General features: G+C 42.1%; 2 protein-coding genes across 2 annotated transcripts; one reads left to right on the plus strand and one right to left on the minus strand.

Annotated features, from left to right (window-relative positions):
- Positions 1-446: 446 nt before the first annotated feature.
- On the plus strand, positions 447-10,084 carry NSMCE1 (non-SMC element 1 homolog (S. cerevisiae)). Its single transcript, XM_009870680.1, has 7 exons — positions 447-595; positions 3,555-3,676; positions 5,005-5,082; positions 7,388-7,534; positions 8,457-8,573; positions 9,456-9,576; positions 10,002-10,084. The coding sequence occupies exons 1-7, from the start codon at positions 478-480 to the stop codon at positions 10,082-10,084; spliced, it is 786 nt and encodes a 261-aa protein (XP_009868982.1). The 5' UTR covers positions 447-477.
- Positions 10,085-11,224: 1,140 nt separating this feature from the next.
- KDM8 (lysine (K)-specific demethylase 8) lies at positions 11,225-14,442 on the minus strand (the record flags this gene model as incomplete). Its single annotated transcript, XM_009870692.1, has 5 exons — positions 11,225-11,389; positions 11,484-11,576; positions 12,896-13,045; positions 13,837-13,878; positions 14,310-14,442. Coding segments are annotated over 5 exons (583 nt in total), but the record flags the coding sequence as incomplete, so codon positions are not given.
- Positions 14,443-15,294: the final 852 nt, after the last annotated feature.

Consider the following 15,294-nt stretch of genomic DNA (forward strand, 5'->3'; position numbering starts at 1 on the left):
CGGGCTGGTGCGTTATTTGCCCCTTCGGCGTGGGGCGGCCTGGAAGCGTTTTTTTCCTTGTAAACCGTTAACGATTATGTGGCTGCAGCGGCCAGGGCATTTCCTGAGATGCTTTTATTTAGTTCTGCTCTTCGGAACTTTTGGAGGGGGATTTTCCCTTGAAGTAGGTTGCGCTCTAGTTAGAGAAGTTACTCGGATATGCAGTAAGCAGAAGCATCCAACACAAAACGGTGCACGGTGCACTTAAAATGAGTGGGGCTTCCATCGCTCTCCAGGAACCCCGGGGGTGAGTCACTGCCTGCGTTCGGAGAGCAGCCCGGGGGATCTGCTTTTTTGCCCTGAGTCGCTGTTAAGACAGTTTAATTGAAAATTGAAATGTTATGTACGCTTGGACTGTGTGATTTTAATTTGCGTGAACACGTGCGTTAATTCCGTCTCGTACCTCTTGCAGCATTTGAAGCCTGGTGGAATACCGCGATGGCAGCCCAGATGACGGATGCTCATCGACGGTTCTTGCAGGTCCTGATGTCTCATGGAATAATGGAAGGATCAGAGACTAGGAAATTGCACAGGCACTGCTGTGAAATCCATAAAGGTGTGTCTCTGTTTTGAAGAAAAAGTAAAGAGATGGAAGAACTACTTTTTTTTTTTTCCTGGTGCAGCTTACAAGTAACTAGATTTCTCACAAGCATACACCATCTAAAAAAAAAAAAAGTTAAAAAATGATTATGTGAGTCCATCTTTCTTTCCTGAAAGATAAAATAACACAGCAGTGAGGAAACTTAAATTTTTAATCAGCTCAGACTCACAGGGAGCCCTTTTTATTTTAGCAAGTGTGTTTTGCAGGTTATACATTCTTTTTTTTACAAAAATCATTTTTGACACTGAAAGTGCTGAAATTTCCAGAATGCTTTCCTTCATGCTTACTTGGAAAGATTTCCTTTGGAACGTTATATGAAGTGTATGCTCTTACCTGTCCTGAATAGATCTGTCGCATGTGACTGCTTACATGGTCACCTGGATAGCTTTAATGCGTGCTCTACCGAGCTGAACTTTATAGCACATACAAGAAAATTTTGGTTGTGTACTATCAAAACTGGTTGATGTTGATGTTCAATCTTAAATAGTGCAGAAATGTATAATCAACTTGATATGGATTCTTTTCAGAGATCTGCCTATAGATTAGAGATCTATATGTCATCGCTAATCTTGAAAATGTGGTGGGCACAAACAAAAATAAAGCTGTAGTGAGTAATGTTTCAAGAACTAATTAATTGATAGGTATTAGATGTGTCAGTTGCTGGTTCCCAGAAAATAGTGAAAGCATAAAATTCCTCTGATCTCATAGTTTGCTTATTTATGAACAAAATTGAAAAGGACAAGGATTGTGCAAGAGCAAAAAAAAGCTTTTAAGAAGGAACACTGAAATGCTGTTGAGAGGCAGATAACTCCAGGGAATGTTTGAATTACACGTTCTGCAGTCTAATAGGCACTGAATATATGTCTCAAGTTACTTTCTAGTTCTCTAATCTTTACGACTTTAAAAATAAAAGTCACCTGGACAGTTCTGTGAGCTGTTCAGTCCGTTCACGTATCCGCGTGACTGCTGAGAGCTGAACAGGAACTGCAGGGGAACAGGAGTTCTCGGTTACCCATGGCAAACCGGACGGTAACTTCCACATCACCACTGCTTTGCTCTTCTTCCTTTCTGTTAGGAGAGAAGAGGCTGCAGCTGCTGATGTGCACAGCCTTTGTGAGCTCCACCTTGCTTTGATGCCACGAACTGTGTCCTTTCTGGGCTATTTATGTATTTTCCTCAGTTAAAAAGAGTCAAACAGGCTCTGTGGGTTTTCAGACTCTCCTGAGCCAAAACAGCTTATTTCAGCACCTGCTTAAATTTCTGACTGAAAAAATGGAAGTATGGAAAAACAGTAGTGCTTTTTACAGGTTTATTTCTGTATTGGTGAGAACCAAGACATGTGATTTGTTGAAGAGTTTATTACAAGTGCTAGAGCTGGCCTAAGCCAACAGTGTGGCTCTAATGAGTTTATTGTGTGTTAACAAAAAAGAACCTTAAGAACAAAACTTTGCAGCTAAATCGTGTTTTTGGTATGCAAGGTCAGTGAGATGCACTGCAGTGAGAGCTGATAGAGCTGTATTTTTGATGAACCTTGGGGACAAAATCAGGTTGCCTTCCAAACCCATGGCTGTATTTACTGAAGGACAGTAATATTTATAAAATGAAACTCTATATTAAGTTACAGTGAAGTTCATTAGAAAAATGACTGATACAGTCCATATATAGAAGGATATTTAGAAAAATGGAAGAATGACAGGAAACTGCTTTTTCCGTGCCTATTGGGATGTACAGGAGTGTACGAATTACGTGGATTGTATCAGACGGGCTTTTGTCTAACTATGTTTTGTATTTTATTTAATTGGCTTGGTAGCTGAACTCAGAAGAAAATTTAGTGTCAACATTAGTCTACAGTCATACCAGTTTCTTAAGCATAATGTATTTTGTGCTTGGCCAGTGAAAGACCCACTAAATAAACTGTACGTGAGAAACAGGGATTCCTAGACTAGACAAGCACTTTTGCTTTACACATTCTGTATGTTTTTCAGTATTCTAGGAAAAACCCCAGCAGCTGCTCCTGCGTGTGAGCCAGTGTGCTCATTATGCTTATATCTTGTCTGCAAAGTTGAGCCAGAGCTTGGGGGAATTTTTCTTATTTGTGGTAGAATTTGCAGATAACCATCTGTTTTATCAGAGAAGTGTTTGCATCGCAAAACAACAGAAAAATCCACTCTACCGTTGTTCTGATATTTTGCTTTATAGTGCATCAAGTATGTCAAAACTAGAAAACGAAAACATGGCTCTTGGCTCCTCAACCTAGGCATTTTTGTGTAGACAATGAAGAATGCCACAAAGCACTGACAGAAGAGGGACGGGGGAGATCAGTGGGAGCAGAGACAGTGAGATCGCACAGTTCCTCAGCAGCACTTTGCTGCAGTGTAAGTAAATGCACTTCAGTTATTTCTCTTACACGTTGCGGAAGAAGTGACTGCTGAGGAAACATTTAGGGGAAGGTGAGATGAGGTTTTCTGGTGAGTGGTTGTATTTCTCCCGTCTCCCCTTGGGTTTGTTTATTTGGTGTCATACCTCCTGCCGTTATAAGGAAGTGTTCTGGCTTGGTTTTAATGTTGTTAAACAAAACGGGGAAAAAAGGTACTGTGCAACATGTTGCTGTGAAATGTACTTAAGAACGTTTTGTTTTTATCGAACTTTGTAAACAAGCTTTTAGATTTAGGCAGGACATGTGGACTCTCTCTAAACGCTGACTTTCAAGGAGCTTCTCTTCTCTGTGGCTAGCTGTACGCAGCACAAGAAAACGTGTCTGATGCTTAGAACAGACCTGTTTGAATTCTGCCTCTTAACTTTTAGCTTTTTTGCCTAGGAAAAAAATATTTCAGCAGATAAAACATAAAACGATCTGCCTGATGTGTAGTTGTTTGTTTTTCTTGTGTATGTGGTTTCTCTTATTTATTTTCAGTCCACTATGCACATGATAAACTGGACAATTTCATCAGTACTGTTAACAGCCATCTACAGCCTTTGTTTATGCAGATCCGTAAAGGAATCTCAGAAGGCGACGGGAGAGCACATTATGCTTTAGTAAGTATGTGACCTGCTGTTGCCGTGTGGTTCGGCTTCTCCTGCCTAGTGCATGGGTCGCAGAGGGAGCCTGCTGTGTCTCCAACTTAAAATTAACCTTTGAATCACGTGCCAATAAAAGGACTGCACACCTTCCCACTGGAAACAGGCAGAAGAAGAACCTAGCTGCATCTGTGGTTAATGACTGTAAAGCTGCCTTCTTTGGGTGTTACCGAGGGTCCTTTTCCTACAGTATATTTGTAATAGAACTGCTCTTTAGAGCAAAAAGAATCTGGAGCTCAAGGCAGCTCAGGCCGGCAGGCTCCGCACTCTGGGCAGTGCCCGGTGTGGTTTGTGCGGGGCTGTCCCGCTACTGCACCGGCTGCTGGAGCCCCCACTTGTAGGACAGGGAGGTGGGAGGGTGAGCTGCTTCGGGGTGGAACATGGCAGCGGGGACTTCAGCAACGTCTGGTTTATTTAGTGCAAACATTGCCTATGTGCTGAAGCGAGATTTCTTTTTTACAGGAGACTTTCTTTCTCAGGGTGATATTTTTAAACTAGAAAATGTGGGGAGCCCTGCAACATTAGGAGCCCCCACTTGTAGGACAGGGAGGTGGGAGGGTGAGCTGCTTCGGGGTGGAACATGGCAGCGGGGACTTCAGCAACGTCTGGTTTATTTAGTGCAAACATTGCCTATGTGCTGAAGCGAGATTTCTTTTTTACAGGAGACTTTCTTTCTCAGGGTGATATTTTTAAACTAGAAAATGTGGGGAGCCCTGCAACATTAGTTTTCTTATAATCGTACTCGAAGATCAAGGGTTGCTACGGAATGGCTTAGAAAAGTTTCTCTGGATGCTCTGCAGTGAGCACGTTGGGGAGGGAAGGTTATACAGTAGTTTCAAAAGAGCGTACAGGAGGTATTCCAACTTTAGCTGCTGCTTTTAACCTTTTTGGGTCATTCTGCCAATTAAGTTGAGCTAATAATAAAGAGCAGTAGCATGTGTAATAAGAATATGAAATATCAGTAACTTTTCCACAGTGAAAAAACCCATGTGTTATAACATAGTTATTGCCATTGTCCAGCACAGTATCCTGATGAGATATTCAGACCTACTATATAGAACTAATATTCCGTATTAGTTCTATAGAGGGAAGATCAGGGGTTGTAAAGAAAGGACTCAGTACCATCGAGTGCCGTCTTTAAGGAACAGCCTCTTTCATGCCACTTAAATGATATTTCTGTTAACTGTAAGGTGATGTATTCTTTACCCCAGAAGATCCTTTACAATTTATGGTGCAGAAATAGAAAGGCACTTTGATTTCAGTTTAAGTGTATGTTTTTTTTGTAGGTGAATTTGGCAGAAACTGAAATAACTAAAATGGCATCTGACTATACAGAAAATGAATTAGAATTGTTCAGAAAAACAGTAAGTATGTCAGTTATTAGTAAATCACATTATTGGTGAAAGTACCATCTTAAAATGAGTGGAGACTGGAAATAAGTGGAGACTGGAAATGAATGGAAAATGACTGAGGGGTGGGAGTATGTGCAAGTAATGACTCCCTGTTGAAAGTCACTATGGGTAAACGGAAATCAGCAATACCGGAGTGTTCCTTGGAGTTAGCGACTCATACCTGCTTTCTTCAGGATTTGCAGTTGATTGCTGAATTTTTCACTTGGCTTCAGCAGTCTAGTAATATACAGTACATTTTAATGCTAATAACATAGAAGATGTACTTATGGAGTTGAATAGAAACATCTGTCTAGTGTTATTTCCTAGCCAGTTACTTCTCTGTTTAATAAACTAGTCAGAATGCTGCTTTTTAAACAAGAAAACATGCACTTGAGAATTTTTTTTAAGTTCCAAATAAAACTATTGGGCTGAGATTTCAGGACCTTTGATGTCTAATTTCTTAACAACCATTAATTGTGGTCATAGCTACACATCTTGCATGTTTTAGTGCATTGTTCTCATAGTGTCTTGAACTTTGAGGACTTAATTTCTCCAGTCACTAGATTTTTACATGCTTGTTTTGCATACTCATTCAAATAAATGTTCCTGTATAAGCTGGAGAGATGCATTGACTATTTTTTGACTGCTGCAGAAGTTTAAGCTACATGAAAAGTACCCAGAGATTTCTCTGCCCTCCCGCACTCGTGGTGAAGCCCCTGTAGAGCCACACCAGTGATGCTGCTGTCCTGGCACACATCACTACTGGTGTAAAATCTCTGCACACTGCTCTGTGATAAGCAGCAGGGAACTTTTCAGTAAGAGATTCTCTGAAGGTTGGCAATACTGCCACAACCTTAAAGTGCCAGGTAGGTTTGGCAGTAACTAATGACTCCAGAGTGGACAAACTTACTTTAGTAGGGAGAGGTTTTTTCTCAAAAGAACCTTGACAAAGAGCAGGTAAAAAGAAACAGATCTGTCGCCACTCAGTATGCTCAAGGGTCCCTGAGTGCATCTTCATTTAGGCACCACTGTACAGTACTATTTGTGGAAGTGTTTTCAGAGAATGATTTAGGTTGGAAAAGACCTTTAAGATCATCAAATCCAACCATTCACCTAGCAATGCCAGGTCCACCACTAAACCACGTCCCTAAGCACCACATCTGCAAGTCTTTTAAATACTTTCAGGGGTGGTGACTCAACCACTTTCCCGGACAGCCTGTCCCAATGCTTGACAACCCTTTTAATGAAGAGTTTTTTCCTAGTATCCAATCTAAACATCCTCATAGCAATTTGAGGTCGTTTCCTCTTGTCCTATCACTTGTTACTTAGGAAAAGAAAACCAACTCCCACCTCATTACAACTTCTTATCGCTCTGCAACTACCTGAGACCTTTTAGGTCTCCCCTCAGTCTCTCCTCCTGAAGACTAAACAAGCCCAGTTCCCTCAGCTGCTCCTCATAGCACTTGTGCTTGAGACCCTTCATCAGCTTCGTTGCCCTTCTTTGGACCTGCTCCAGCACCTCAATGTCTGTCTTGTAGTCAGGGGCCCAAAACTGAACACGGGATTCAAGGTGCAGCCTCACCAGTGCCGAGTACACCTCACTGGTCCTGCTGGCCACCCTATTTCTGATAGCGGCCAGGATGCCATCGGCCTTCTTGGCTACCTGGGCACACTGCTGGCTCACGCTCAGGCAGCTGTTGACCAACACCCCCACCTCCTTTTCTGCTGAGCACCTTTCCAGCCACTCTTCCCCAGGCCTGTAGCACTGAATGGGGTTGTTGTGACACTTCAATGTCTGTAACTATTTACTTATGTCCTCAGTAAGGATAAGGATTTCAATGCCTGATTTTAAGCTCCTCATGTTATAAATTCTTGGCCTCACCTTTCTGTAGTAAGATTACACTTTCATTAATCTGTGGCACTTTTTCACTTGAAAATTTAAAATACTTGCTTTGCATCACTTCATACCTCCTTAGCCCTTCTGAAAATAATGTCAACCAAGTCTAAATCACAAAAGGTTTCCTATTTCATAAGATATACAGAAATCACTAAAGGTTTCCTGTTTCACAGGATATACAGCTATGATCTTGGCAAAGATTGAAAGTGTCAAGGTAACGGTGATTGTTTCGGCTTTGGTGTTTGTTTTTCATTTCTTTTTGTTCCAGCCATGTACTGTCGTGTATCATACCTATGGATGCTAAAAAAGCTGCATGCTGCTATAAGGTGTGTCTATCTAATTGCATGAGTTTTTAATGGTTGAAAATATTTCTTTCTATAGATGGACCTAATAATTTCATCGGAAAATGGCTTTGCCTCTTCTACAGATATTTTAAACTTGGCTGACCAACTTAAGACAAAGAAAATGAAGAAAAAGGAAGCAGAACAAGTGCTTAAAGTTTTTGTGGAGGATAAGTGGCTCTCTGAGGTAACTGCTGTAGCCTTTAATAGGTCCAGCTATTATTTTCTTGTGATGGCTGAAACTGGAGCTGATCTCCAGTGGATGGTAACAAAAATGGTTTTATGGGGCCTGTGCTTATTGCCACGCCAGTGATTTTTGCAGAAAATGTAGTACATTTACAAAGAAAAAGTCCTTGGGTACATCTGTACAGGACCACCTGAGGTAGATGTGTCCAGCCCTGCACTGCGACATGCACAGTCGCACAGACCCTTTGTACACAACACGACATGCTTAAAGGTGGAGCAGGAGCTGGGGAAGGCTCTTCAGCGTGATCGGTGCTGTTCGTTACAGTTAGAACATCCTGAAAAGCAGGGTGGCCATGCATGCTGAAAGCTCCTGGGTCAGAAACGCATGGGCTACTCTGCACATTTTAAAATTGTCTTTATTTCATGAGAGAGAACTTGAGATTAGTTTACCATGTGGACACTGCGCTTGCTTGCCAAGACAAGTGAGACCTCATCACAGATCACCAACTTGCTGCCACACGTTTACTTACGTTTGTGTGATTTAGCAGAGATTTTAAAAGATACTGCAAGCAGTAAATGCCTAGATTTTTCTGAGAGCCAGTAGAATTTCTGCTGATATGCAAGCGGAGGATCCCAGAACTGCACATCTTTGTTAAGGACAGGATGCTTGCTCACCTGTACCTTCCAAGGATTAGATTATCTGTTAAAGGTGTGAGATCTTTATTCTGATCCTCTAACAAGCGGATTCTGCTACTTCAAAAATATTTTGGCTTTGCATTATCTCAGTGTCAGCATGTTAGTTTTCATGATGGCAGAAAACAAAAGCAGATCTCAAATGCTTGCTAGCAGGTGCTTAGAAAACTCAAAAAAAAAGGAAGAAAAGAATTAAAAGTAATACCTCGTCTCACCTCTTGTTTCCTTAGAGAAATGGAGAATATACTCTGCATACTCGCTGCATAATTGAGATGGAACAATACATTCTCAGCAATTACCAAGACATGGCAAGGAAGTGTAACATCTGTCACAGCCTTGCCATCCAGGTAATGTGTTCCATTACCTCAGTGAGCATCTGCTGGGGTGCTGATGCACTCATAGCTAAAGTCTGTGATACTTGCCTTTGAGTATCAGGCATGCACTGAAAAATTCTGGCCTTGGAATGTGCTAATGGTGGCCACGTATATAGAGAATATACCTTTTTTTTCAGTGCAGGTATTTAATCTTTTTCTCTTTGGAAAAAAAACTTGTCTTGGAGCAGTATCTCTCAAACTTGGGAGGAAGCAAACTCACCCCATGAGGAACATCGCTGCGCTGTCGTGCTTTCCAAAGCCAGCAGCAGGCTGGAGAGCCCCTCGTCTGTAAAGAGGCCCAACAGCCAAGCACTGGCTGGGCTGTCTCGGGACTTGGCGAGCTGTCTGTGACACACACTCGTGTTTCGTCCTGGGATTTTCGTGCAGCAATTGCTTCTGTCTTGGATGTCCGAATGAACACACACGCCTGTATCCAGCAGGCTAAAGCACTCTCTTTTGATGGCTCCCAGTTTGGTCTTGCCTCAGTGGTTACAGACTGAGCTGTTCCAAAACTACTGCCTTCTCTTGCTCCTTCCTCATCCCATCTTCCCAGCTACTCTGCTTCCACATTGCTTTTCCCATCCCATGTGGTCTCCTTTATTGCACCCAAACAGCTCAGGCTTGTTCGTCTTTCAAGCTAAATGTTGTCCATTTAGGGAAATAGTATTTCCTTGTTTCCAGGAAGATGCCTCCTTCTATCACTTGCTCGGTTTGACTTTTGAGTATCCACCAACTGTAGTGCGTGAACCGTTCTTAGGAATAAAGCGCTGTGCATCCGCTGCCCTTTGTAACAACTGTATGCTAAACTGAAGGACAGGTTTGAAATGTTTTTTTAATCAACGCTTCTGATTCCAGAGCCAAGTATGTGAATCCTGTGGAATTGGAATGCACTTACTGTGTGTCAGGAAGTATTTTAAAGTTCAGACTGAACCACGCTGTCCGCAGTGTAACGATTTCTGGTCATATGACATTTCAGGTACCAACCAACTTCTTTTAAAAAAATGTAATACTAGTAGAAAATGGGCTGTGATGTTCAGTGGCACTACCTGTATTATTTATAACTGAAGCTGAGTACAGGTTATTTCTGAATTCAGTTGGATATTTGAGACAGTAAACCTTACATGGGCAACAGCGAGCCCTGAAACCACAAGGATTGTGCCTTATGGCCACTGGCAGATCCTGTGCACGTTGCTTCTAACAACATGGCGGGGAGGACACTAAAACTGCTGGAAATTCTGATCTTCCAAGAACACAAGCTCTTCAGAATTCCTCTGCCGAGGCAGGGAAATTGGATATTCGGAACAGCAACATGGCAATACACAGAGCATTAAAAAAAGCTGGAGGTTATACAGTACCATCCTTCTTTTGTGTGTCATTCTTTTACTCTGGTTTTCTTTACAGATGTGAGTCAGACAGACTCCGAGTCACCATCAAAAACACGGAGAGCAAAGAGCTTCGTTGTCAACGCTAGACGATGCCAGTAAAACTTGCTTGCAGTGAAACCTTTTTTCCCTACTTCTGCAGAATAGCCAGACTGTACTCTATTCATTAGTAACAGTGCTTTGTGCAGTGTACTTATTTTTTCCCTGAAGTTTTAAGAATCTTACAATAAAACTACACAATAAAACTCTGTAATAAGAACATCAACCTTCCTCTTCTTCACGGTTTTTCCTGCACAGCTTTAGTGAAGGCTGTTTTGTGTGCATAGTTCTCTGTATACTTGGGTTGGGACTTCCAGTGCATGTTTGGGAATGAAAGACACAGGTGATTTTAGTCGGTCCTGCAAGTTGATCTATGCAGGCCAAGTATTTAAAAAAAAGAAAAGCCTTTCTCAGCAACAGTGCTGCCCATTTGTAGTTTCAGTTGCACAACTGAAACAGAAACCTGTTGCTGGCACGCAGTGCTCTGGAGAAAAGATAAGGACTAGATGCTTCCAGGTACCAGAGCGGAATGGCAGCACGTCTTTCCTTGGTAGAAATGTGTGACGCTGCAGAGGGAGGGTGTCAGCAGTTCAGCTGATTGTAATCAAAGTATAATTAGGCTTCAGTTAAATAAACTGCAATTAAACTATGGCTTAACTACAGTTAATTATGTTCCTAGGCCTTAACACTAGTAACATTTTCCATAAAGGAAATCAGTAACTTGCTGTGTGTTAGCTTTTTTTTTTTGGTAATATATCGAACATTTGGGTAAAACCATCCCTCAGTGTTTATGTAACTCCAGTTTTTGTTGTTATTAAATCCAGGCAGAAGATAACACTACCTTGATGTTCCAAATTCAGCCTGAAGCAGAGTCGTGGCAGGGCCCATATATGGAGCTGTTCCAGCTGTACACACACACACAAGATGAAGACCTAACAGATGCTCTTTATGAGGAGTTTGTATTAGAAACATCCACAAAAACAGTGGCTGTAGCACCTTCTTTCCCTTTCCGCATCCAGATTCTTTCACCATGCTGAAGCAAGAGGTTGCTGGGTTTTGGGTTTTTTTTTAATCCACCTCTAAACTGTGGCTAGGGAAGAGCCTTCTCATGCTTAAATTCTCTTGTGCGAAGATGCCAGATGCTGCTTTTTCTGATTTTTAATTCCTGTTACAATGCTAACAGACTTTGTGCATGCTTCCAAGCTATGACCACCAGAAACTGACAGAGAAGCTGATATCAAGTGATCGTACGTAGTGCCAATATTTAACTGGAATAAATAGAACCTGTCCAGGCATCAGAATACAGGACTGAAATGCAGCTTTTCTGAAATTGGGAAACTTAACTAAGTCAGGATCTTCCACATCAACCTATAAAAAACCCAAAACAATCATCAGTAGAATGTCTTCAATATGATTTGATAAAGTAACATTACTGATACTAAAATTTCAGGCAAGCATTTACCTGACTAGTGTTGTGAAGCATTTGGCTTTCATGTGGGTACAGGTTTTCTGAATCTTGTGGCGAATACAGACGGATATACTTTCTTCCAAATACCTGTAGATATTACAATAAATGTTTCCCATCTGTCATTAACCTGCACATTACTGGAAACTGGGCCACAGCTGGCATTTCACAGTAAAATATACCTGATTACAAGGAACATCATTATCTTTGTTAGTAATAAACAGACACTGCTACAAATTCCCGCTCGGTCTCCATGTGTGGCCTGATGTAGTTGAGAGGTGGCGTCCCTGGCAGCAGGGAGGCTGGATTGAAATGATCTCTAAGGTCCCTTCCAGCCTAGGCCATGATATGATATGATATGATATGAGATATGATATGATAATAAAAAGTTAAACCAAATCAGACTATTGGAATTCAAGTACCCGTTACTGTGGGGCAGGTAAGAATTGGAAATACCATGAAGTGCCTTTAACCAACTTACTTTAAATTCAAAGTTTAAGGCACCCAATTTATATGATGTTACTTGGGCTCTACCTAGCTAGAAAGTAATTAGAAGAACTGAGAATAAGGAGGTTGAGTCTTGGTGCAGTTCACATCAGCAGGCAGAGGCACCAGCACAGAGTGACTGCTTCCGTACTCCTTCAGCTCGTTTCCGTGTCATCGTTAAATCAGGTCTTTCACTGGAGTGCTCACTAAAAGGCCAGAATTTGTAAGGCAAGGGGACTGACTAACCCAACTGCTCCACCAAATTGCAAGTCGTTGGTGCCTGGAATGAAGAATAACCGAGTCAAAGCTGATTCCTGCAGGGATACCAGTGAAATGCCCACAGAAGGCACCCGGGTGAGTATTCCTGTTGCTTGTGTTGGGACTCAAGATTTCTCCAAGGACGAGACATGATCGTATTTGGAACTATCACATTAAAGGGTAAGTTGGGACTCGGACTAACCACAGTACCCTGGACTCACATGATGTACCAGACTATTCCTAACCAATCACAGAATGTGTTGGGCTGGAAGGGACCTTTAAAGGTCATCTGGACCGCAGTCTACCACAAAATCTCACTGTTCCAGAAAAGGAAGTTCCCTGGTAAACAGTGACAGAGTCCAGGCTTTTCCTAATTCTATTACAAATTCCTTGTGTGACCTCGGAAAAGCTGCTCCTTGTGATTTCCATTTATTATCTGTAAAATGAGAGTAAGTAATGGTCTATGAGGAGCACTTGTGGCCTTCAAGATTACATAGAATATTAAGTTGCAGTAGTGACAAATACAACAGAATAGCAAACTATCTGCATATTCTCTGTCCTTCGGTTGTTTACCAAGCTGCCGGCTACCCTTGTCTCAAACACTTAGGTACCACACACATTTTTTTAGATACAGCATTAATGGCATGTGTAGAGTGAGAACAGACCTGGGCTAAAAAATTTTGCTGGGGATCGTGATGAAGAGGTGAGACAGTGCCTTCTGGACCAAACCAAGCGTTGATGGTGATGTCATCTTCTTCCCCTTCCCCCAGGCAGCAGTAGTCAGGGATACCAATATCCTCTTTCAATTCTGGGATCTACGCCCATAAAGAAAAATAAACATTAAAAAGGGTATGTGCTGACTCGTCAAAGGTATCTAATTCATAGAACTGAGGAATGAGGTTTGACATGCAGAAAACAAATGGCCTGCTTGTCCAGCAAAGGCAGGAGAGAAGTAACTGAACTGCTGGCTAACTGCAGAAAATGTCCCCACACTTTCTGTTCTAGCAAGCCGATCTGCTGGAAGGAGAGGTGGAAGAAGGAAAGGTGTTTCTCATTCTTCAGAGGCCCTTTGCTTTAGCACAAACCAAAGAAACCCACAAGAATAAGCAGGTTTGCTCTTCATGGAAAAGGAGCAGCTGATCTTCTATACACTAAGCTTCCCTCTCAGTGAGATTCCTTTTTATGTCCCCCACCAACCTAATCTCTGGTTAACTGCAACGACATTTCAGAACACACCACTGAAGACTCTTTCATGTCCAAATCTCTTCCCTGACCTACATATTCTTTGGGGAAATGGTGCTTTCCAGGTGATATCCCTAGAAGTATATGCTGCACTGTACTGAAACAGCACTAAGACTGAATGTCTTCACCCCAAAAGGGTTTTGTTTCCATGCCTTTCAGCCAAATGGAACAGCTCCTTCCCTCCGTTCCTTCAAAACTGTGCAAGCAGAAACTTGTGAAATGCTGTGCATTCTCTGTATGCCCGAGAAGTACTGTGAATTCTCCATGTGCCCTTCCACCTAGTAGAGCTGACACCCTCAGAGATGACTGGTCCTACTAGGGGAACACCTGACTGCGAAAGATAAAAACATTCACTCTGTCTTACCTGATCAAAAAGCTGGTGCTGGGCAAGGTATCCTTCACTGTTCTGAAATTACAGCAGAAGGGAAAAGAAAAAGCATAGTGACATATAGGGTAAAACTTATCAGTCAGTTTATTTACTTACAGGTAACATCCACTGCCAATGTCCTATTTCAGAGTACTAGAACTATTTCAACAGTTAACTAGTGTAAGGAGTCTTCTTATCCTTAGACTCCACCATTCAGGCTTTTGCTGCAGAAGGGATCTTCAAATTCCAAGTGCTGCACATTTGAGTATATATAAAAATCAAACCTAGCTATTGCTGCAATAACTACTCGTAGCTTCAGATCTACAAAATGGGTCAAACCTTTTAATTCCTAGTTTGGCTTATAGCATACCTGCTCCCTGACATCACTTCTGAGCCTGTTTGTTCTCAGCAGAAATTCTGCACCAGCAACACACTGTATTGGGAGATGCAATGAAATGAGAGTAACGCACCTCGTTCACAATGTACTGGTCGATGAAGTCACTGACAGTCATGAGCTTCTGAGACCACTCCTCATCTGTGTACTGGGCACCCAGCTCCACGGGCACGGTGCGGCACCCTGCGACTTCACAGAAATAGTCCACGCTGAAACAAAGAAAGCTCCGTTACCCCTTTACGCTGCTCTTCTTACTAACTTTGAACGTAAGGCAATCAATCAAAATCATTCGTAGAGTAATAAAACTCTGCCATTGTAAGTTTGTTCTAAAAGCAACCAACCAGAGACAAAAGGCAGCAGAAAAGGATGCTATATATACTATGCCCCTATTGCCTGTTTTGCTTTGTTTACCTCAGTTAACTACTGTTTCCTTATGAGCTAAGGAGATTTAAGCTCTTAGACTCTCCTGCCTAGGGATGGCCAATCCTTTTGTTGCCTACTGCCACCCTTGCTAAATAAAATGTTCTATCTTTTTATTATTAATGCTAGATCAACTCTCTGTCAGCACCAAATTCTGGCTAAAGTCAGAGGAGTTACTTTGACGGGTGCATACAGTCATCTCTCCATTGACAATGCTATTAACTAAATGGAAAAGTTAATCTTTTTAAGTGTCTGAATGGAATACTTTGTCTCAAAAAGAATAAGCCCCCCATGACATTGTGTCTTGAGTTCACAGCCCAAGGTAAAAATGATGTTACACAAAAGCAATTGCTCAAACTAAGCATGGACCTCTTCCCCCTTTTCTGAGGAATCATGAGCTTTATCTCACGAATATTAGATTCTCAGTATTGGAAGCGTTGGCTCCACTCCTCACAAGCAGCACAGCGCCCTCGCTCCTGAATGGCGGCGGCTGAAAGCCAGTCAGCGCTCAAACACGACCCTGAGTAACCACCAGCGCCCGCGCTTGTGAGCGGAGAAGCCAGTCACGCTTACCCACAGGCCGCTGAAATTCACTCTCCATTGCACCAATTACCAGCGAGGGCCGAGATGTCAAAAGCACA

Source organism: Apaloderma vittatum, unplaced genomic scaffold (assembly GCF_000703405.1).
Source record: "Apaloderma vittatum isolate BGI_N311 unplaced genomic scaffold, ASM70340v1 scaffold19560, whole genome shotgun sequence".
NCBI classification, from domain to species: domain Eukaryota; kingdom Metazoa; phylum Chordata; class Aves; order Trogoniformes; family Trogonidae; genus Apaloderma; species Apaloderma vittatum.

Excerpts from the sequence above, each read along its gene's own strand:
- NSMCE1 (XM_009870680.1), top strand. The coding sequence starts at position 478 with ATGGCAGCCCAGATGACGGATGCTCATCGACGGTTCTTGCAGGTCCTG. Across the intron at positions 8,574-9,455 it reads GTCACAGCCTTGCCATCCAG|AGCCAAGTATGTGAATCCTG; the intron begins GTAATGTGTTCC and ends TTCTGATTCCAG. Across the intron at positions 9,577-10,001 it reads CTGGTCATATGACATTTCAG|ATGTGAGTCAGACAGACTCC; the intron begins GTACCAACCAAC and ends TTTTCTTTACAG.